General features: G+C 39.8%; 1 protein-coding gene and 1 long non-coding RNA gene across 6 annotated transcripts in view; one reads left to right on the forward strand and one right to left on the reverse strand.

Annotated features, from left to right (window-relative positions):
• Nucleotides 1-1,193: 1,193 nt before the first annotated feature.
• LOC123968005 lies at nucleotides 1,194-4,190 on the reverse strand. Its single transcript, XR_006824383.1, has 3 exons — nucleotides 3,941-4,190; nucleotides 2,695-3,046; nucleotides 1,194-1,299 (listed from the first exon to the last, which is right to left on the reverse strand). It is a non-coding gene; the product is annotated as an uncharacterized LOC123968005 (long non-coding RNA).
• The window catches only part of LOC123968004 (dynein axonemal heavy chain 11), a 35,992-nt gene continuing 20,388 nt past the window's right edge, over nucleotides 3,989-19,592 (forward strand). For 2 of the 5 annotated variants that reach the window (XR_006824382.1, XM_046044448.1), the window contains exons 1-45: nucleotides 3,989-4,391; nucleotides 4,526-4,675; nucleotides 4,776-4,969; nucleotides 5,059-5,248; nucleotides 5,372-5,471; nucleotides 5,605-5,816; nucleotides 5,909-6,130; nucleotides 6,226-6,393; nucleotides 6,501-6,617; nucleotides 6,727-6,864; nucleotides 6,955-7,070; nucleotides 7,237-7,432; nucleotides 7,868-7,972; nucleotides 8,141-8,536; nucleotides 8,715-9,047; nucleotides 9,554-9,808; nucleotides 9,893-10,062; nucleotides 10,145-10,367; nucleotides 10,456-10,572; nucleotides 10,686-10,772; nucleotides 10,866-11,024; nucleotides 11,242-11,325; nucleotides 11,454-11,612; nucleotides 11,716-11,838; nucleotides 12,109-12,231; nucleotides 12,819-13,043; nucleotides 13,129-13,220; nucleotides 13,307-13,433; nucleotides 13,537-13,689; nucleotides 13,768-14,001; nucleotides 14,799-14,930; nucleotides 15,163-15,323; nucleotides 15,454-15,610; nucleotides 15,700-15,845; nucleotides 15,921-16,037; nucleotides 16,123-16,261; nucleotides 16,434-16,526; nucleotides 16,612-16,806; nucleotides 16,888-16,965; nucleotides 17,049-17,181; nucleotides 17,308-17,435; nucleotides 17,742-17,890; nucleotides 18,080-18,230; nucleotides 18,326-18,457; nucleotides 18,859-19,032. Coding sequence is in view for 4 of the 5 variants with exons in the window: in XM_046044448.1 (XP_045900404.1) it covers nucleotides 4,176-4,391; nucleotides 4,526-4,675; nucleotides 4,776-4,969; nucleotides 5,059-5,248; nucleotides 5,372-5,471; nucleotides 5,605-5,816; nucleotides 5,909-6,130; nucleotides 6,226-6,393; nucleotides 6,501-6,617; nucleotides 6,727-6,864; nucleotides 6,955-7,070; nucleotides 7,237-7,432; nucleotides 7,868-7,972; nucleotides 8,141-8,536; nucleotides 8,715-9,047; nucleotides 9,554-9,808; nucleotides 9,893-10,062; nucleotides 10,145-10,367; nucleotides 10,456-10,572; nucleotides 10,686-10,772; nucleotides 10,866-11,024; nucleotides 11,242-11,325; nucleotides 11,454-11,612; nucleotides 11,716-11,838; nucleotides 12,109-12,231; nucleotides 12,819-13,043; nucleotides 13,129-13,220; nucleotides 13,307-13,433; nucleotides 13,537-13,689; nucleotides 13,768-14,001; nucleotides 14,799-14,930; nucleotides 15,163-15,323; nucleotides 15,454-15,610; nucleotides 15,700-15,845; nucleotides 15,921-16,037; nucleotides 16,123-16,261; nucleotides 16,434-16,526; nucleotides 16,612-16,806; nucleotides 16,888-16,965; nucleotides 17,049-17,181; nucleotides 17,308-17,435; nucleotides 17,742-17,890; nucleotides 18,080-18,230; nucleotides 18,326-18,457; nucleotides 18,859-19,032 (7,269 nt within the window). In the remaining variant the exon portion in view is untranslated. Of the gene's footprint in view, nucleotides 4,392-4,525; nucleotides 4,676-4,775; nucleotides 4,970-5,058; nucleotides 5,249-5,371; nucleotides 5,472-5,604; nucleotides 5,817-5,908; nucleotides 6,131-6,225; nucleotides 6,394-6,500; nucleotides 6,618-6,726; nucleotides 6,865-6,954; nucleotides 7,071-7,236; nucleotides 7,433-7,867; nucleotides 7,973-8,140; nucleotides 8,537-8,714; nucleotides 9,048-9,553; nucleotides 9,809-9,892; nucleotides 10,063-10,144; nucleotides 10,368-10,455; nucleotides 10,573-10,685; nucleotides 10,773-10,865; nucleotides 11,025-11,241; nucleotides 11,326-11,453; nucleotides 11,613-11,715; nucleotides 11,839-12,108; nucleotides 12,232-12,818; nucleotides 13,044-13,128; nucleotides 13,221-13,306; nucleotides 13,434-13,536; nucleotides 13,690-13,767; nucleotides 14,002-14,798; nucleotides 14,931-15,162; nucleotides 15,324-15,453; nucleotides 15,611-15,699; nucleotides 15,846-15,920; nucleotides 16,038-16,122; nucleotides 16,262-16,433; nucleotides 16,527-16,611; nucleotides 16,807-16,887; nucleotides 16,966-17,048; nucleotides 17,182-17,307; nucleotides 17,436-17,741; nucleotides 17,891-18,079; nucleotides 18,231-18,325; nucleotides 18,458-18,858; nucleotides 19,033-19,592 lie in introns of those variants that run through there. The other 3 variants (XM_046044450.1, XM_046044451.1, XM_046044452.1) reach the window with 3 other exon arrangements.

Consider the following 19,592-nt stretch of genomic DNA (forward strand, 5'->3'; position numbering starts at 1 on the left):
GATGACTTTATGTGCCATATAATGCTATGGCATTTAATTTTATGCACTTTAGCGCAGAGGAACTAGATCAAAACTACAAATCACACTTCTACAGTCTGATGCCCACACCTACCTATCTGGCTATTAATAATTTTATATTCTGATTTTCTTTCATCCACATAAACCAGTAGGCTTAAGCCTAATGCATGGCATATGCTCTAATATGTATGTGTGGGAGCTAACTAAACAATGGGGATTGTAGGCTACAACAATTGTAAGGTAATGGGTGCCCTTAAAGCTTTTGTTTCCCAGCAGAGGAGCACTTAAAACAAGCCTTTCAAGATAAGTGGCCGGCTGTTGTAGTGCGGCTTCCCCAGTCCCCCAGGACAACATATCCATCACCAGATCCCCTCGGGTGTGGGCTAACAAATTTGTTCATTCTGGGGCTTACATAACACCCCGAGAGCTTCAGCGCTCTCTGGGTCGGATTTTTTTTTTTTTTTTAACATTTCGTTACAGTGGCTTAATTCACTCCAGGGCAAATCTTCCACATGTAGGATTACTTGCCATCAACACATCGAAACTAGATTACTGTGTCTATATTTCCGGAGACAGGTGGAACAGTGACTTATAACGGAGTGATTATATAGTCAATGTGATCAATTATTATGTAAACGGGAGGTCACCAAACAACAGATGCAGGCAGCCTCCTGACGTGCTGTGTTTTTAAATATGGCTTACAAATTGCTTTCTGGACTTTTGGCAACCAGCTGCTTGTCATTTGTCCTTTATTAGGCCTATAATAATAAAATGACCAAATTAAATCAAATGTATCGCCTATCTATCTATCTATCTATCTATCTATCTATCTATCTATCTATCTATATAAAATAAACAGGTTTAATTTGAGAAACTGTCTCAACTATTTTCTTTCGCTGCTGGATCTCCAAGTCCCTTGGATCTACATCAAGATCTGTCAAAAGAGAAAAGCCAGTGCCCTCTACAGGACGCGACTGATGGTGATGGTGCGCACACTGAGAGACGCAAGATAACCTCAGAAGTTCACATTGTACAAGAGAGAGACAGCAAAAACAATTGAAAAGCAAAAACGATTTCAGCTAAGAGAAAATGAGAACAGAGGAAACGAAAATGTGATTTCGTGTTATGTAAATAAAACTGACTTGACTATATATTTTTTTCTCATAGATAATAATGTTTATTGCACGTAGCCATAACTCAACCTGGTCCTGTAGAGGGCGACCTTGTGGTTTGGACCCTCTGACATCCTGGGGTCCGATGTTATGTGCACACAGCATGTGGCTGTTGAACAGCAGTGGAAAGAAGAAAACTAAGTTCAGAGCCAAATATCGTACTTTTTACTCCACTACATTAATTACTTACTCTACTTTCCAGATTCAGATACAAAATATAATCAACTGTGATATCAATGAGCCTTTAATGATCCCTAGTAGGCCTACATCATTTATTTATATATCCTATATATATTACAAAAGAAAATTTGCCCCACATTTACCAGCTACAATATTAAAGTGATGTACAAATTAATACATCAATAATCATAATCCAATAAAAAAAATATGTATTATTCTAACATGTGCCTTTCTTCAAAAGGAGTACTTTTACTTTTGACTTTTTATAGTATATTTTGATGCTAATACGTTTGTACTTTTACTTCAGCAAAATGTTAAATGCATGACTTTTACTTGTAGCAGGGTATTTCTGCACTGTGGTATTAGTACTTTCACTTAAAATAAGTACTTCTTCCATCACTGGGTATCATGTATAATAATAGAACTTCAGTTCACCTTATGTACGCTGCAACAGGAATTCTGAACTGCCCTCAGGACTGGTAATACTAAAACTCTTAGTGAAAAATGTACTATAGTACAGATTTCATTTTTATCAGGATAGAAGAAGATCACTAAACCAGTAATGCACTGGTATTTATATACAGTTCACCTTTGTGGTTTCAATATACACAGACACATTAGTTCAGAATCCGAAACTGTACATCATCAAACAAACAAATAACAAACAAACACATTTGCTTGCTCAACGTTGCTTGTTGGATTGACTGGGCTGTGGTGATGGAGTGCTGTTTTGTGATTCAGTTTGGGAATCAATAAAGCATCATCAACAAAACTCTGTTGACACGACCAGTCATTGATGAGCTGCTTTGTATGACAAATGTACCTAGTAGAATTTTGAAGGCCAAAAGACAAAGTGCAACACATACAATAAGTTTACCCAAGCAAACAAATCATGCATTTCAACAGAACACTCATTTTAGTACCAATGACAATGATTGCAAGCGATGAATGAAGGCCAAAAGACTTTCACTCAGATTGCAGCACATTCTTTTTGTGGCAGATGCACAAGAGGCAGTAGATGGAGATATTATGGGGGCTAGCTCAGCAGTGTAACAAGCCTTGGCAGAAAAATGGTCGAGGTGGCAGGTATAGTGCCAGGTTTGAATAGCATTGTTCCCTAAGAAACAGTTTTTGGTTGCCTGGGAGGGTACGAATGGTGCAGTCTGTCTTGCACACTTTTGTGACAGCTTCAGCATTAGAGGCAGCTAGCAGAAAGTGATATTTGAAAAGATATGTATTTGTTTGTTCCTTTGTTGAGTTTGAGGCCACAGTATGATGAAAGAATAGAAAGATACACGCATAGCTATACATGGAGTGGAGTGACCTTTCTTTCTCTTTCCATCTTGTGATGATAGTCGTAATGATCTCATCCCATTTGAGGCTGTAAGAGGTTTCTGGTCTTTAGCAAATCAAAAGACTCATGTTCTCAGCCATGTTAACATCTGTGCTGATTTCCAGAGTAAAATGAGGATGTGGATTACATCAGGAGCCATCTTCATCTTAACTGCTTGAATGCATTGCCCCCAACTTGTTATTAGCACCATAGCAACAGGCAGGCAATCTCTTCCCCGTAGGTGGTCCTGTCATTGTTAGTGATGAGGTCCAAAACGGTAGTGCCACCTGCAAACCTGGGGAGTTTGTCTCACTCTCCTCTTCTTTTTCCTGAGGATCTGCATCTTGTTGTGGATAAAAAGTAGAAAAAAAGTCACTCTACAGGAAGTAGTGCATTTTCTAGAAATTATATAAAGTGTAAAATCATACATAGTATCCTCTATATCTAGTATGTTTATTTACTATAACTTCAAGCATTTACTAATAGATCAGGGTATACCACTCAGCTAGCTTATTTAAATCTTCAAGGTAAGTTACTCCAAAGAATCATTTTGTCCAAGCAGTCAGACCCCGTAGACTGTTCTGAAATGAGGTGTAGTAAAGTGCCTTGTAAATGGCAGTCGCTGGGTAATGCTCTGCTGCCAAGACAACAGTCAAGCTACTCACACACACATATATCACATATATTTTACTACAGTCTGTGGCTCAGATACGCGGGCCTCTTCACGTCCAGGCCTTTCACAAAGGAGGCATTAAAAAGGACACAGGCATTTTCACCTGTTGAAACCAGCAATGTTTTGATTTACTGTTTATCCATATCGACCATATAGTCATCTGCCCAGTGAAATGACTATTGGTCATGCACATGTCATTAGTTTAATGTCTCTCAAACTGAAGGCCATGTATGCATCAATTCCAAGTCAGCTATTATTTGAACTTTAATTAAAAGTGCACGTCCTTAAGCATTAAGTCATATGATACACCTACATATATCTAACTAACTAACATTTTAACTCTATATCTGGTGGAATATTAATTAGAGCATCCTTTGCAACTGTAGCCTACTGTTTTGTTGATTTTACTCTAAATGACCTGCACGCTTGATATTCTGGTCTTCTAAAATGTAAAATGGTAAAATCAGTATTATAGTAGATGCAGTAACTTAGTAGTTACTTCATGACTTTTATTGGGGGAAAGTGCTTTCACTTCACATTTGGGAGCTAGCTAAATAAACGTACCTGGCAGTGATTGAGGATAGTGGCTGTTTCTAAGCAACGGAATGCTGAACCGCCACCAGGACTGCCCAGCTCCTGGCAGTCTTCTTTGCAGACGGGCTTTATGTTAGATAGTTAAAACTATTCTAACACGAAGTTAATAGCTAATTTGGGGGACGGTTTCTGGAGCGGTCACACATTTTTCTGTTTTGTGGAAGGAAGTGACAGGGCTAAAGCATATCATGGTAGTAGAGTAGTCATGTCCGACGATGAAAGTGTGCCTTCCTTTCTGGAGGACGTCAGAGTAAAGTTTGTCGAGGAAAAAGTTTGTGGGCTACTGCGATTGCACCGTCAAACATGGGAGAGGAGCGCTGTCAACGAAGAGTTTCAAACACTTCTGAAAGACTTCTTTGAAAGGGAGTCTATTATGTTTTTCTCTTCTTCAAAACAATTTTGTCTGGTTGCTTCTAATAAGGTATGGTTGTTACGGAATCTCCAATAACATTATGGTAGTATGATACAGTCTAGCTAGCTTAGCCTGTGTACACTTGACTAGTAAATTAAGCTTACAAAATGTTGATATTGATTGTGATATTATTGCAAATGCAGGTCCCACGTGTTGCTCAATACAAGCAAGTCTATGTCCTTAAGAAGGCAGATGTTCCCATCAATGCTGAAAACTACAGGGAACTTCTGCTTTATGGCATAATTTCTCCATCACCACTAACGTTACTGCAGCTTTCGAGCACAGTTGAGCAGGTGATTGTTAAAACCTCCGTTGCTGTCAGTTATTTTTGTTAGGCAGTTTTCTAGCTTGCATTCATGACTTCTGTGTGAATTAATTGTGTCTATTCAAAAGGTATGTGTTCCACTGCTGTTAAATGACAAAAACCATCAGATGTGGCCAAATCTGATGGCTGAAGACATCATTCAACATGTTGAGAGCCTGTGCAGTAAGACATCAGTTGTGCAGGGACAGGTTTCAGGGAAAACTGTTCTCCCTATCCTGACTGTGGCAGATTGGATAGAAAATTCATACAACACCATCAAAATGTAAGAAACACATTTTGCTTTTGTTTCAGAGACTGGAATCTTTCTTTGTAACATAAGTATTAACTTTCAACATGTATTTTCACACTCAGGTATAATAACTATGACAGGGCACTGGCCCATGCCATAGAGACCGAGGTCATCAACTGGACCAATCTGATCCAGAAGATTTTAAAGCAGAATTCATCAGATCTACTTATGACTGGCTGTAATCCAGGGCCCAATGCAGAGCTGAAGTTTTGGGCTTCCAGGAAGGGCAATATACAGAACATTTATCATCAGGTATTCTCCCTTTCCCCCTGATCTTCATTAAAATCATTTAACATTAACATTTATTATTATCATTTAATTTATTTTCATCTCCCGACAGTCCTCTGTTAAAATGTTTGGTACTTTGCCTTGTAGCTTCAGAGTCCCATTGTTCAGAAGATGGCAAAGATGTTAGAGATGATGGATAGCAGCTATCATCCAACAATCAAGACTCTAATTGGAAATGTATTTGATGGTAAGATTAGCTAGTTTCTTTTGCAAAGCCAAACAGGACACACTGTAGTTTGCACCTTGACAAATGTCAAAAGCTTATTATCTCTGATTATGATGTTTTCTTTTAAAACTGATTTTTATTTCTCAATCACAAGCACTTCAAGAAGCCCAGGACATTGACCTCCATCTACAACCTCTACATGCACAACTGTCTCAACTGGAAAAGGAAAGATTTCATCACTTGGAAACATTCATCCCTGCACTGTTTCACACTCTCTTCCTTACCTGGACCAACTGCCAATCTTATCAAAGGCCGGCACGCATCGTGGGGTTACTGCAGGAACTTTGTAATCTGTTCATTGAACAGGTAAGAATTTTAGTCAATCAATATTATTCTGACTTAGGTTATTGGATGTTGGTGTGAACAAATTCACAGATATAAAATCTTTCACCCTTTAGGCTTCTACATACCTCTCTGCAGATCTGCTACTCCGAGAGGATCCAGAGGAAAGTCTACAACTGGTTAAGAGGGTGATAAAAGTCTTTAGATGTTTCAGAGACAGTTACCAGACCCAGAGGGAGAGGTTGGCCAACCATGTGAAACATGCACCCTGGGACTTCCCATCTGCTATGATTTTTGCACGTTTCAACCAGTTCCTTAATCGTATGCTACAGCTGGAGGTGAGATCACATTAGTATTTTTGTTTTTGCAGTTATGTGTCACAATGATATTTTTAGGTGGTTTTGTTTCTTATTACTGTATGTTACCTTTGCAGGACTTGTTTGAAATCATGGTTGACTTTCAGAGGATGGAAAAACTGGAATTTGGTGGACTTAAAGGCAAAGTCTACACTGAGCATGCTGCTCAGATGTACAAAGAGTTCAGGAACCACTGCCAAGCTTTAAAGCACAGTGAAAACAGCCCACTTGACTTACACTCTCAGGTGAAATTATTTTTTTTTTGTGAACAGCTCCTGCATAGATTCATAATGTATGATTTTACACCGGTGTCCATCATTAAATACTGTTGCATTCTTAACTTTGTCATAAGGATTTTGAAAACGAGTTTAAAGATTTCAAAGTGAGGATTGTGGACTTTGAATGCCGCCTTGCCAGCCTTCTATGCTTGGCCTTCAAGGATTGCTCAGGACTGGAATCAGCATTTAAAGTAAGCAAGACTGGATAATAAGATGATGGTAGTGACAGTATTGATAAAGTGATAGTGAGTGACAGAGCTGTGTTGTGGGACACCAACATATTTGTTTTTTGTGCTTTAGCTGCTAACTATTGTTGGGCCCTTCCTGGAGAGAAGACAAATTAAACAGATATTCATTCCCAACATCCTTCTGCTGCAGCAACACTTCAGAGAAGAGCTGGAGAAATGTAAATGTCTGTTTAAATCCCAGCTTAGTAAGGTACGGGAAGCAAAATACAATATTAGAAATATGCATTCAAGTCACAGGGTACTGTCCATACAACAACCCTTTTCCATTCTTATGTTACAGATGGAGTGTGGCCTGACTAAGAACATGACTCACACATCTGGAGCGTTGAAGTGGGCAAAAATGTTGAGACAACGCATTCAAACACCGTGGGAAAAAATCAGATTGCTGTTTGACATGTCAGTAAAACACCTGATTATTTCCAGCGAATTTGTTACAAAAATAGCTAGTCAGAAAAATATTTAAATAGATACAAAGATACAGACACACAGTGCATAGAACAGACAAGATATTGCTATTGTGCTTAAAAACGACAATTGTCTCACAATTATGCAATATTTCCAGGCTTGCAGGAGGTGTAGAGATGGTGACGGAGTACTACATGTACATGGAGATTTTGAGACTCCTGGACCAATATGAGGAGGACATTTACTCTGACTGGTGTAATGGTTTGGAACAGGCCTGTCTGGTCAACCTGAACAGGCCCCTTCTCTCCAGAAATGCGTCTTCTGACCTTATCTCAGTCAACTTCAATCCAAAGGTAATTGCTAAATGAGTGCCTTCTAGTTTGCAGAAACATTACATCAAACATCCTCCAATGCTAAATGATCAAGACCCCTCGAAATTGGGATCTCTGTTAATATATTTTATCATACTAGGTTTGGCAAAAGACAACAATATTCCTTGTTTGGTCCAAAACCTAGATGCAGTTCACCACTTAATTATTATTCCTTGGCTCAAACTGTATCTCCCCTTTTAGTTTTAAAAATATTTTGTTCATAACATAATTCTGACAGACTTAGTAACAAGTGCAAAAATATAACCTCCCTGGCGGAGGGAATAGTTATTTGTTACAGTTATTTAATTTTAGTTATTATATTCTCTGAGGGTTTCTGGTAGTTGAGACAAAGCATTTTACCACCACCCCGCTGTGACTATGTATATTGGTTAATCACCATTTCCTTTCACTCCTCAGCTGACTGAAGTGTTGAAAGATGTGAAGTATATTCAGACTCTCAGTCAGATCAAAATCCCTGCAGCTGCAATGACTGTTTTTGAGAAGCGTGACATGTTCACAAAGGTAAAAAACAAACATATTACTTTATGGGCTCACTTACACTCATGCACACCTGTTTGAGTTAAACAATGGGCAATACCTTATATATATATACATATATATATACATATATTATCCTTTACATAGTCAGCTCCTCAAAATACATCTTTTCTTTACACTTATATTTTCCAGTATGTGAGCAGTCTGCAGCTATTAGTACAATGGTACAACAAGCTAAAGCAGACAGTGCTACAGGTGGAACTTCCTCTCATCAGAGCTGAGCTGGAGTCCATAGACGTGCAGTTGACAAGAGCAGAGTCTGACCTGACATGGCAAGATCCGGACTGCTGGAGGTTCATCAGCACCACCAAAGATCTGGTCCACGGCCTTGTATGTCGAGTCGGTAGAGCCAAGGAAAACTGTGAAGCCATCCAGTCAATGATGAAGGGCTGGAGCAAACAGGCCATGTTTTGCAGAAAGGACAACAAGAAATCCTCGCTCATACAGCTGGAAGACAGGGGAGACCGTGTCAGCAAGAAGTACAACTCCATGAAGAAAGATGGAGACTCTATCCACAAGCTGGTAGAGGTGCGTTTGACTGGATTTATGATAATATTCACTCTTATACATTATAGATTGTTCATGAATACTTGCATTTTTGTATACATTGCATTAATTTCATAAATTGTACTCTGTAAAAGTACAGAGCCAAAACATTAACAGTATTCATGCTCACCATTCCTCCAATATCCTACAATTTCATCAGGAGAACATGACTCTTTTCCATGCTGACGCTGCTTCAGAAGCATGGCAGTCCTACCTGGAGTATGTGGATGAGATGGTAGTGGAGGGACTCTTCAGCTACATCAGCCACTCTCTTCAGTTCTTTGTGGACAACATGGAATCATGGCCAAACCAGACACCTCTGTTTGAGGCCCAGCTGATGCTGAGTAGCTCAGGAATGGTCTTCCTCCCCTCGTTGGAGCCAGATGCAGGAGACGGACTTTATGAGTTGATAGAAGGGCTGGTTGGAGACATATTCAAGACTTCAGTGAATATCAACAGAGTGGCTGCTCATCTTGGCATGGAGAGCTACCAGGTACTGCAAACTGTGTGCAATGGTTTGCTTCTGTTAACATCTATTGCCTTTTCATCTGTGCAAGGAGATAACTATAACATCTTCATCAAAAGTCATATCAAAATACTACAGTCTCTCAGTAGATTGGGATGTTTTAACATATGTGCTACAAGGGTCCCAATGTTGCAGGATTTTGGATGGCTGTCTGTCAGATCATGGTCTTATAACAGCAATGTAGATGAATGTATAAGGATGGCTGCCACATAGGATCAGGTTGGATGTTATGGGGTGTTTTAGCTAACTGAACTGTACAAGCATTATTACCACCAGGTAATAATACTTGGTATCAAATAAAGTTTCTGTTTTAGAATTTAATTCAAAATAGTTAAAATAAGTCAGTCATAAAGAAGCATTCTATATCAAAAATGGGTACTTTCTCACTAATCTTTCTAAACTAATTACAGTGTATTCCCCTACAAATAGTATATGCTTCTCATGTTATATGTTATGTAATATAACTCTTACAGGATGTAATGGATGACATGCTAGATTTGTTAGACCTGAGACAGGAAATAATGGAGCGAGTGAAGAACGTCCTCAAGAAAGCGATAAATTACCAGAGAAAGTTTGACTGCTACACCCACCTCTGGCAAGATGACAGGGCTGAGTTTCTCAGCCAGTTTCTCCTGTATGGACGTGTACTTACAGCTGAAGAGATGGAGGCTTATGGAGCAGATGCACTCCCTGAGAGCCCGCCTACAATCGATAACTTCAAAGAACAGGTAAAAGGCTTTTTTAAATCACGAATCACATTTTCCCCGTACTTGGAAGGTATCTTAATTGTTGTTGTGGTGTTAATTTTACAGATAGATTATTACGAGGAACTGTATGCTGAAATTTCCAATGTTGAAGACTTCAGAGTGTTCAATGGATTTTTTCGGGTGGATATCAAGTTCTTTAAAGTGAGCCTGCTTAACACTGTAAAGAAGTGGAGCTGGCTTTTTAAAGAACACCTCTTGACATATGTCACTAACAGGTAAATTTATTTCTGCATGGCTATTTAATGCAGACCAAACTGTAACAACACGTGTTCTCACTGTCCATGCTTTCCCACTCAGTCTTGATGAGCTGCAGAAGTTTGTCCGAGCCAGTGTTGAAGGGCTAGGTCAGCCTGTGGCTAAAGGAAACCACCATGGCTTGGTGGAAGTGATGAGTCACCTGTTGGCTGTCAGAGACAGACAAGCAGCCACAGACAAGATGTTTGAGCCTCTTAGAGACACAATAATCCTACTTGAACAATATGGAGTGACCATACCTGACCAGGTCTATTCTCAGCTGGAGGTAACTTTCAAGCGCTAACTACAATAATATAACAAATGTGAATTTGATCCCATTCAACCTGAAGAAATCAAAATAACTCTCTCTATAGGAACTTCCTGAGAAGTGGAGTGGGGCAAAAAAACTGGCCTTAAAAGTGAGGCATGAGGTGGCACCCATGCAGAATGCAGAAGTGATGGTTTTACGAAGGCGATGCAAGGCGTTTGAGGTGACGAGTCACTTTTAGTATTTATTACCAGAGAAATCAAATATGCACAGTTTTAAAGCTATTGTGTTGTATATTCCAGTGTGAAGACTATTAAAGTGGTACTAATTTTTCAGGAGAAACAAAGCAAATTCAAGGAGATGTTCAGAGCAACTGCACCCTTCAGTTACAATGCAGTGCACCCCTACGTCAGTCTGGAGAAAGTAGGAATTTAAACATTGCTTGAATATAGAATTAAAATTACATTGTGTTATTCTGTACACTTTGGATAACAATTGTAGTATGTTGTTTTCTAGTCTGAAAAAGCAATCCGAGACATGGAAAAAGAGGTAGCAGAGCTACAGGAGTCCACAAATCTGTTTGATGTTACTGTCCCTGACTACAGAGACATTAAGCTCTGCAGACGAGAGATCACGGTCCTCAAAGAACTGTGGGACATTGTTGTATTTGTGCAGGTAAGTGACTTAGTATATTTTGTATACTTAAAATGTCACTATTCTGGAGGAAATAGAAATTCAGCTGAAGGGATCACAGCACTACAATACCCCAATAACTCAATAACTTGACCAGTATGTCACTGATTCTTTGAATAACTTGTAGACTTTAAATGTCCCCATTAAGCACCCTTAGCCCATTGACCCCTTTGCGTTGCGTTTGTCTTTATCTGTACAGAGCAGTGTGGAAAACTGGACAATGACCAAATGGAGGCAGATAAACGTGGACCAGATGGATGCAGAATTGAGGAGTTTTGCCAAGGTGAGGTCACCAACCGTGCTACATCACACCAGCGCATCTCTCCTGCTGTCTTGCTGTCATGCACCGTTGCTCTTTGTAACAGATGCCCCTAATAACTAATTATGTTTACCTACCTTCTGTTTGTGTAGGACATACGGAAGTTTGACAAAGAGGCTCGCGTGTGGGATGTGTATTCTGGGTTAGACCTTTATGTAAAGAACCTGTTGACGTCACTGCGGGCCGTGAGTCAGCTACAGAACCTGGCAATACGAGAGCGCCACTGGGTGCAGCTAATTAGAACAACACAGGTGCATAAATACACACAGCAGAGGTCTTACTATAAAGCCGCGTTATTTCTTGCATGATAGAATTCTGAGACTTTGCATCATGACCGTAATTCTTTTGAAATAGATGGACTTCACTGTGACTGACAGTACCACCTTGGAAGACCTCCTGGCTCTGCAGCTCCATGCGTTGGAAGACGAAGTTCTTAACGTAGTGGATAAGGCGGTCAAAGAAATGGCCATAGAGAAGGTTCTTCTTCCATTATTAATAGATTGTGGTCACATCACACATCATCTGCTGTCTTGTAGTCATAGTGACCAATTATATTGCAACATACTGTACCAGCTATTCAGCTATTAATAACTTTAACAAGATTTGGAGTTTTTGCAGGACAGCTGCTTGTGTAGTTACTATATTTGGTTTGGGTGTTACTTCTAAACCAAATATAATATTTTATACAGTAAGATAATTTGTATCCAAACATGTTACCATTATGTGGTCCAATATTTTTTATTTCAGGTTGTGACACAAATAAGTCAAACGTGGGCATCAATGGAGCTTTCATATGAAGATCATTACCAGACCTCTGTGCCACTGCTTAAATGTGACGAGGAACTTATTGAAACTCTTGAGGATCATCAGGTAAATATCTAAGTTACTTATATTGATACTGATATTTTATCTGTGACTTCATAGCTTAGAAAAATGCATAATGGTGAAACACTACAACAAGTTCTTGAGATCAGTTGTCTGTGAGAAGCACTGATATGCTGAATAGAGATTAGAGTGCAGTAAGGGTCCGCCCTGTCTGACTGTCTAACAGCACAACTGAGAATAGAGAGGTCCCTATGAAGAATGGAGCGGTCCCTATTGAGTCCTTAGATTTATAGCTGCTGTAGGACACAGGGCATTGTTGCACAATGGCGGTCTTTATTCGTATACACCAGATGCATTGGGGGGTTATAGCCAGCAATTAGATGTCTTGCCACTTTAGTGCCTCCATCTTTGTGTAAACAGACTGTTTCCCATCCCCACTTTTTTATGGCACAGCATGCTGATGCGGTTGAATATGCATTGAAATTAAACTAACATATGGTATGATATTAAGGTTATCAAGATATTACTTTTTCTTGCCAAAGCTTGGGTGGGAGTTTGGTGTATTTGAGTTTTACATTGGACCAAATGATTTTGATAGGCTATGCTCACGTCTCCATTTCTTCATCCACAAGGTTCATCTCCAGGGCATCTTTCAGAGCAAGCATGTAGATCACTTCCTGGTCCAGGTAGTGGAACTACAGAAACAGCTGACTGTGGCTGACTCTGTGCTGATGGTCTGGATGGAGGTCCAAAGGACATGGGCCTACCTGGAAAGTATCTTCAAAGGCTGTGATGACATCTGTCAACAGCTGCCTGCAGATGCACACAGATTCCAAGCTATAGATGCAGAATTTCAGGTCTGCCCTAAAATACCAGTAATTTAGTTATGCAAATTTCATTGTTCTCATCATCGTATAACATTGTTGATTTTGCTTATTTCAGGAGTTAATGTTGGACAGCGCTAAGACTAAAAACGTGATTGAGGCCACCAACAAACTTCATCTATTTGAGAAGTTAGAGGATCTACAAAAAAGGTCCATGTTTATTCAATACATTCTCAATATACTGTTCACAGTTTGCTATTTTGTGGACAGAATTCCCATACTTTCTCTTTTAATAGGCTGACATTATGTGAAAAAGCTCTTGCTGAATATCTGGAGACAAAGAGATTTGCATTTCCACGATTCTACTTTATTTCATCTGCAGACTTGTTGGACATCCTCTCTAAAGGGAATCGTCCCAGAGAGGTACATTTATGTAGACTTTCCCTTCATTGTTGTTTTAGTATTCATCCAGTGTCACTTTTTCTCTAGTGTATCTGTCATACAAAATGTAATGACTCTTTTGCAGGTAATTGTCCACCTCTCAAAATTATTTGACAACATGTCAGATCTTGAGTTTGCCAAAAACAAACAGTTGGATAATCCGAAACTTGCAGTGGGAATGTACAGCAAAGAGAGGGAATATGTCCCATTCCAGACTGAATGTAGCTGTTACGGTCCGGTAAGATTCCATTAATTAAGAATTATCTATCACAGTTTATAAAATAACTTAACTAATGTTAAAAATACTTTACAATAGGTGGAGGCGTGGCTTACTTGTCTGGAGGAATCTATGAAGGAATGTGTCAGGGGTCACCTGTCTGAGGCTGTGTCTGTGTACGAGGACAGGCCCAGAGAGCAGTGGATTCTCGACTTCCCTGCCCAGGTGGCTCTCATTGGATCTCAGATCTGGTGGAGCAATGATATGGAGCTTGTGTTTAAAAGACTGGAGGAAGGATTTGAGTCTGCACTAAAAGACTACAACAAGAAACAGGTACATCGTGTGATGCGTGAACACGCAATAATAGAATTTTATTAAATGCATCTTAGTTGGCTAGAAAAGATCCAAAATAAAAAAAACATTAACATTTTTGTAAACATTTGCTTGAAAAAAATTTGACCTCATCTTGATGTTGCTGATGCTTCTACTATACTAATTGACCATAGGTGTAAAAGTGCATTATTGCAATTTAATTTCAATTAATTTCATTTCAAGTGTGCATTATATATACAGGTATACAGTGTATATTTAAATGTAAAGATAGTATTACATTGTACTAATTTGTGTGTAATCTGTGCTAAGTGGCAACTTCTAATTGACATGATTTCCATAATGCCACCGTAATCACATCAGAGTCAGTGACCTGAGTTCGGTTTGTAGAGCCTCATGGTGAGCTATACTCATAGTTGTATTACAACATCACTTGTGTCAATTTCATCAGCACTATTTAAGGTTGGCATGTCCTTGGTGGTTGTATGAATAATCTCTCTCTCCCTTCAATGCACTGATTGGATCGTCTGTCATAGAACATACGTCTTCTTTTGATTGTCTTTGGTGTCTCAGTGGTTGATTAGTGATCAATGGTGTGTCTGTTGAATTTTCCACATGGTCTTCATTCATACATACAGTGTGTATGTTGTTCTTTCAATACCTAACTATACAAGTGAGACAGGAAATATGATTTCAAAGCAGATTGTTGTCAATTCAGTCTCGTGGGAATTTAAATTGGCACTCTTCTGACAATTTTCCTCAGCATTGCTTTGAATCTTTTTTTTCCTTCCTTCCTCCAGATTTCTCAACTCAACTTGTTGATCAGCATGCTGCTGGGAGAACTGAGCTCAGGCAACAGGCAGAAGATCATGACTATATGCACTATTGATGTCCATGCGAGAGACATTGTTACCAGGCTTATTGCCCAAAAGGTAATGGCAATTGAATCATTTCATAATCAGCATTTCCTTTAGGTCTGATTGGGCAAACTTTGGGATTGTAACTTAATTTACTCATCATATAGCTAGGGTTAGCCTAAATGTAATGGGGAAAAAGACTATATTTTAACTAGTTATGATCATCATACTACCTGCTGCAAACTTGTACCGTATCGCTTGTGACATAGGATTGACATAGTTAAAAAGCAGCCACCTGTGTTCACAGGTCACCACCTCACAGGCCTTCCAGTGGCTTTCCCAGCTCCGACACTGCTGGTATGAGCAGCAGCATTACTGCTTCGTTAACATCTGTGACGCTCAGTTCCTTTACTCATACGAGTATCTTGGAAATACACCTCGTCTAGTCATCACTCCCCTCACAGACAGGTCAGCTCTCCTGCTTATCAGTTTTCAGTCTATGCATGTAACGTCTCGTTTCAATACATTTGCTACATTCAGCATTGCTGAAGTAGCACATTTGCGTTTCTCTGTGTGCTGTTGCCATGGGCATGTTTAGGTGCTACATCACCTTAACTCAGTCACTCCACCTGACCATGAGTGGAGCCCCAGCAGGCCCCGCTGGAACAGGGAAAACTGAAACCACTAAGGATCTGGGCAGAGCCATGGGCGTCATGGTATACATCTTCAACTGTTCTGAACAGATGGACTACAAGGTGTGAAATTCAGTGTTGGTCAGGTTATGTCTTGATTAGATGTTTAATTAAACATGTATGTTTAAAACCAGTTTTTTGTTTATGTTCAGTCAATTGGAAACATCTACAAAGGTCTGGCCCAAACTGGAGCATGGGGCTGCTTTGATGAGTTCAATCGTATCGCTGTAGACGTTCTGTCAGTTGTAGCAGTGCAGGTCAAAACTATACAGGATGCCATTCGCTCCAAAAAGAAAAGGTAAGCAACTGAATCTGAATACATAATGCATTTATACTGTAAAAAATTGGGTTAACTCTCTTTGCAACCTCATAGGTTCCTGTTCTTGGATAAAGACATTGCCTTAAAGCCCTCTGTGGGGATTTTCATCACTATGAACCCTGGCTATGCAGGCAGGACAGAGCTACCTGAGAACCTTAAGGCTCTTTTCAGGTGGGAGTAATAAAGTCATTTTGTTAATACCATGTCTTTACTCAGCGTGAAGTTCATTGTCTGCACTGTCTGTGTCCCACTGTAGACCCTGTGCCATGGTGGTGCCTGACACTGAGCTTATTTGTGAGATAATGTTGGTGGCAGAGGGCTTCCGTGGTGCTAAGCTTTTAGCCAGGAAGTTTATCACTCTGTACACTCTCTGCAAGGAACTGCTGTCCAAGCAGGTAGGAGAAAAGCACTTAATAGCACTTTTATATTTCATAATGTTGGCTTAGAACAGAGAGCTATACCTCAGGAGCACAGCGATACATTCAGTAAATCTTAGTAATTTTTATGATATAATTTATTATAAACATAAACACTGGAATACACATCATGATTGTCTATTCTCGTTAGGACCACTATGATTGGGGTTTGCGTGCTGTCAAGTCTGTTCTGGTTGTGGCCGGGGCACTGAGAAGAAGAGACAAGAGTAGACCAGAGGAACAGGTGAATTCTATGTGCACGTCATCTCACAGCCACAAGAGGAAGTTCCATTGTTTTATATAATCTATAAGTGCACTTTATTTCCCAGGTGCTGATGCGTGCGCTGAGGGACTTCAACATGCCTAAAATTGTGACTGAGGATGTGACTATCTTCTTGGGACTGCTGGGAGACCTCTTCCCAGGCGTGGAGGTGGAGAGAGAGAGGGACTGTGACTTTGAAAAGGCCATCCGGAAGACTACACTGGAGCTCCGACTCCAGCCTGAGGAGACATTCATCCTTAAGGTTGGACATGACACAGTGTGTACCTGGTCAGTGCTTAAAAAAGGAATGAAATAATCTGGTTCTAAACATTTATTTTGTCAGGTGGTGCAGCTGGAGGAACTCGTGGCAGTGCGTCATTCTGTCTTTGTTCTTGGAAATGCAGGGACTGGGAAAAGCCAGGTCAGATTTTATTGCCTTAGAAATTGTAAACTAACTGCACTTTGTAAGGTACATCAAATGTCAGGTATTTGTCTTTTCAATAGATATTGAGAGTTCTCCACAAAACCTACGTAAACTTGAAGAGGAAGCCTGTATGGAATGACCTCAATCCAAAGGCAGTGGACAGAGATGAATTGTTTGGCTTCATCCATCCCGCAACTCGAGAGTGGAAAGATGGTAAACAGAGCTTAGGTTTTTAATGAGAATAACTACACATTGAACCAGTGCTAACTCATACTAAATGTCAACAGAGGTTTTACCTTAAAATCTCAGTTGTTGTTTGCGTTCTTCAATCTGTGTAAGGTTTGCTTTCATCACTGATGCGAGAGCAAGCAAACATCTCCCACATAGGACCTAAGTGGATTGTGTTGGATGGAGACATTGATCCGATGTGGATTGAATCACTCAACACAGTGATGGATGACAACAAGGTACCTCCCCGTGTTCACTCATAAGCTATTGTACAACACGCAACCAAGGTGGTAGGGATAGAAAAAGATGTTTCTTTCCCCCTCCTTCAGCAATCACTTCCTGGATTGTGAGTACTTGGAGGTCTTTTTCCAGAGCAATGAATCATGTCACGGTGATAGTGTTCCTTTTGAAATATTCTAAAGCAAGTCTGTCAAACCTGATGAGATATGAAGGGGTTTTCCTTATTGTTAGGTAGAGTCCTGTCTGTCATATTAGCCATTCAAATGTTATGATATATGGACGTACTGCTTCATAACATCTTTCAGGTCCTGACTCTGGCCAGTAATGAACGTGTGCCACTCACGTCTTCCATGAGACTGGTGTTTGAAATCAGTCACCTAAGGACGGCCACTCCTGCTACTGTGTCCAGAGCAGGAATTCTCTATGTTAACCACCAGGACCTGGGCTGGAACCCGTAAGTCACACAATTTGTATTCACATAACATAAAAGCATTTTTAGGTTTTCAATGAAATGCTGTTTTTTTTATTATCATCTGTATCATTATATCATGCATGTATTGTTCGTAAAAGACAAGGGACGCTGATTCAGATCATGATCAGATCAGCACAGCAATGTAAAATTATTCCTTGGATTGCTGCTCAGGTACGTTGCCAGTTGGATTGACCAACGAGAACGCCAGACAGAACGAGCCCACCTCACCATACTGTTTGAAAAATATGTTCCTCGTTGTCTAGAACAGATGAGAAACACCTTCAAGACAATCACTCCTATCCCAGAAAACTCTATGGTGCAGGTACACAACAAGCACATACAGGGAATTTATTCCTTCTTTCATATGATGATGCCCTCAGCAAATCCCAATAAAAAAATTGTTTTCTTCTTGCACAGACACTCTGCACTTTGCTCGACTGCCTTCTAACACCAGAAAATATTCCCTCTGACTCTCCACGTGAGCTCTATGAAACATACTTCACATTTGGCTGCATCTGGGCTTTTGGTGGGGCCCTGTATCAAGACCAGGTATAACTTCAAAGGGGATGAAAATGAGTATGGTATAACAATTCTAATTTAATTTTCTTTTATATATCAACTTATATATAGCAAATATACATTTTATAATATGGGTGCATAAGTGTTGACATGACAAGTGTTTGTGTCGTAATAAAGCAAATGTTGCTCAAAAATAAACTGTTGTCCCTCGACAAGGACTGTAGTCCACTTAGTTATCTGTCCACTCACTCCTGTTTTTTTTCTTTGTTCTCCTTTCATGAAGGTATAAATATAGGGTGAGGCATGAGATATGTCAAGAGTGTCATGTGACCAAGAATAATATAAGTTTAACTGTCAATCATTTGGACTAATGTTATCTGTTGAAATGATATGAATTAATGCGTGATATTATATTTTCCATGATTTTCCAGCTCCTTGATTACCGGGTAGACTTCAGTCAGTGGTGGACCAAAGAAATGAAGACAGTGAAGCTACCAGCACAGGGTACAGTGTTTGACTATTACCTTGACCCTCAAACCAGACGGTTCCTGCCCTGGAGTGATACCGTGCCTCCATTTGAAACGGAAACTTGTACACCATTACAGGTAAGAATATATAAGCTTCTATAAATATGGGACAGTAGAACCCCTCATGCAACCTCAGAAACACAGACCTTTCTAAGTTGTTTGACAAATAATCACATACACGATCACAAGAAGCAGCCATTTTAAAGAAAAATAACTAAAAATGAACAATACAGTCATATTAAAAATATATGTATGCCTCAGTGAACATAATAAGAGAGGGTAAAGTCACATCATGAGGTTATGGCAGGGGCCCTAGAATGGATGATAGGCTTTCCACTGTGTCTGATTACCATCTAGTACACCCCATACTAGACTGTGTGGGGGTGAAGGCATGAGCAACAAGGCTTGAGCTATCACCCACGTTCTATTGTCTTTCTTTAAGCTCCTGTGTACAGCTGTGAATGCTCCAGAGGCTCTTGCTGAGCTGTAATTAGTAGGGTTTTGTTCTGAGCAAATGATGCTATTATGACAGAATAGTTGTGGTGTACTGGAGAAATACAAGAAATTATAAATCACATACAATTCACTGAACACATGTCTGTCAATAAATCACACTCAAAGAAAGCCATAATAACTAT

This window comes from Micropterus dolomieu, linkage group LG03 (genome assembly GCF_021292245.1).
Source record: "Micropterus dolomieu isolate WLL.071019.BEF.003 ecotype Adirondacks linkage group LG03, ASM2129224v1, whole genome shotgun sequence".
Taxonomy (NCBI): Eukaryota; Metazoa; Chordata; class Actinopteri; order Centrarchiformes; family Centrarchidae; genus Micropterus; species Micropterus dolomieu.